Here is a 1387-nt window from a genome sequence, read left to right on the forward strand (position 1 = left end):
GTGGAGGGCTATGTGGTGGGAACAGCGTCGAGAGGGATGGGAAAGTCAGGATGGGGCGATGCGTGAAGGTATAAGGGCATACGCGACCCGGCAGGCGGGTATACAACGTGGTCTTTGCCTTCGCTCTACACGGCTATGGGATAAGCCACTCGTACCATTTGGTAGCCAAGAGGAGAGTAACGAGGGACCTGGTTCTGCTCTGGATCCCCTCCTGGAGTCCCTGGTGGAAGAGGACGAGTAGTGTCGTCTTTCACCTGTCTTCTAATTGTTTACATTAGTTTGTCTGCAGCCTCTACAATACGAAGATTTGACACATTTTTGAAACTGCAACACCCGTTTCTGCCCAATATCAGGCTGGAAATGCCTTTAGGGAGGTAAGAAAGACCAATCCTACATTTATTCTGTCCATATATGTGGGAGGAGGAGCAGCACAATGATGCTTTTAGAGTTGTTTACATGTGTTGTGCAGGAGCATCAATCCCCAAAGGTCATCTGAATTCAGGTCACCCAATCCATCCATTTCTGACATACAGAGCATGAGGAACCAATTCTATTAAATCTAAATATAATACAGGATATATTTGGAGTGATTTGCAAGGCTTCTTTGTGGAAGAAACACACACAGATGCGAAAATATTGTTCTGGAGCTCAAAACTGAGGTTTGTTTGCAGGTATTGACATATTGACTGAAAAACAAATACAGGTCATCAATGGAGTATCAGGGATACCCCGAAATTATACTGTGGAGGCACCCTGGACCAATCCATATCCCAAAGAGCATGGTTAGATCCATGCTCGACGCAATAGGTATAGGTGGATGGGTCCAGTACACAAGGCATAGTCTTACAGCCATGGGTGCCGCCTTTGCCCTCACTAGTTTGGTAAAGGCTGAAAAACAATTGGGAAAGAAGGAAGGTGTCAGGAGGCCATCGTCGACCACGTCTAATCCCAACTTACGTGAGCCCAATCACATTCTTTTCTGTCAGATTGCAGGAGCCCATGGCCACGAGCTTTCGTAGATATCAGAACCACGCAACAACTTAAGGAAAGATACGTACCTTCCTCTGCCTGAAAAATACACGCCGAAGGGCGCAAATGTGACGCTTCTGGGGTTGATAATGATCGAGAATGTGGGTTTACGAGGGCAGGTGCAGATGAAGAGCTGATTTACGGTCGTACAGTATGCTTGACGAGGAGTGGTAGGACTCGGAAGTGTATATGCGGCTACGTCCATGCCATGTTTTCGGGAAAGCAGAAAAAGGGACATGTTCATGTCTAGGACATCTTGTAGCACGGAGGGAAGGTTGCGAGGATTTAGTCTAAGTGAGTCAGAGGAGATAGATGAAGCGGCGGCGTTCGTCGCTCAGAGAAGAAATGGGAGCGGGAG

The 1387-nt window shown here is 47.4% G+C and overlaps 1 protein-coding gene across 1 annotated transcript; it reads right to left on the reverse strand.

Annotated features, from left to right (window-relative positions):
- Positions 1-442: 442 nt before the first annotated feature.
- LACBIDRAFT_330860 (uncharacterized protein) lies at positions 443-1273 on the reverse strand (the record flags this gene model as incomplete). The annotated part of the gene is made up of 5 exons (XM_001885281.1): positions 443-492; positions 532-550; positions 624-686; positions 958-979; positions 1059-1273. 5 exons carry the CDS (start codon positions 1271-1273, stop codon positions 443-445), a joined length of 369 nt encoding a protein of 122 aa, XP_001885316.1.
- Positions 1274-1387: the final 114 nt, after the last annotated feature.

This window comes from Laccaria bicolor, genomic scaffold, assembly GCF_000143565.1.
Source record: "Laccaria bicolor S238N-H82 LACBIscaffold_30 genomic scaffold, whole genome shotgun sequence".
Lineage (NCBI taxonomy): Eukaryota > Fungi > Basidiomycota > Agaricomycetes > Agaricales > Hydnangiaceae > Laccaria > Laccaria bicolor.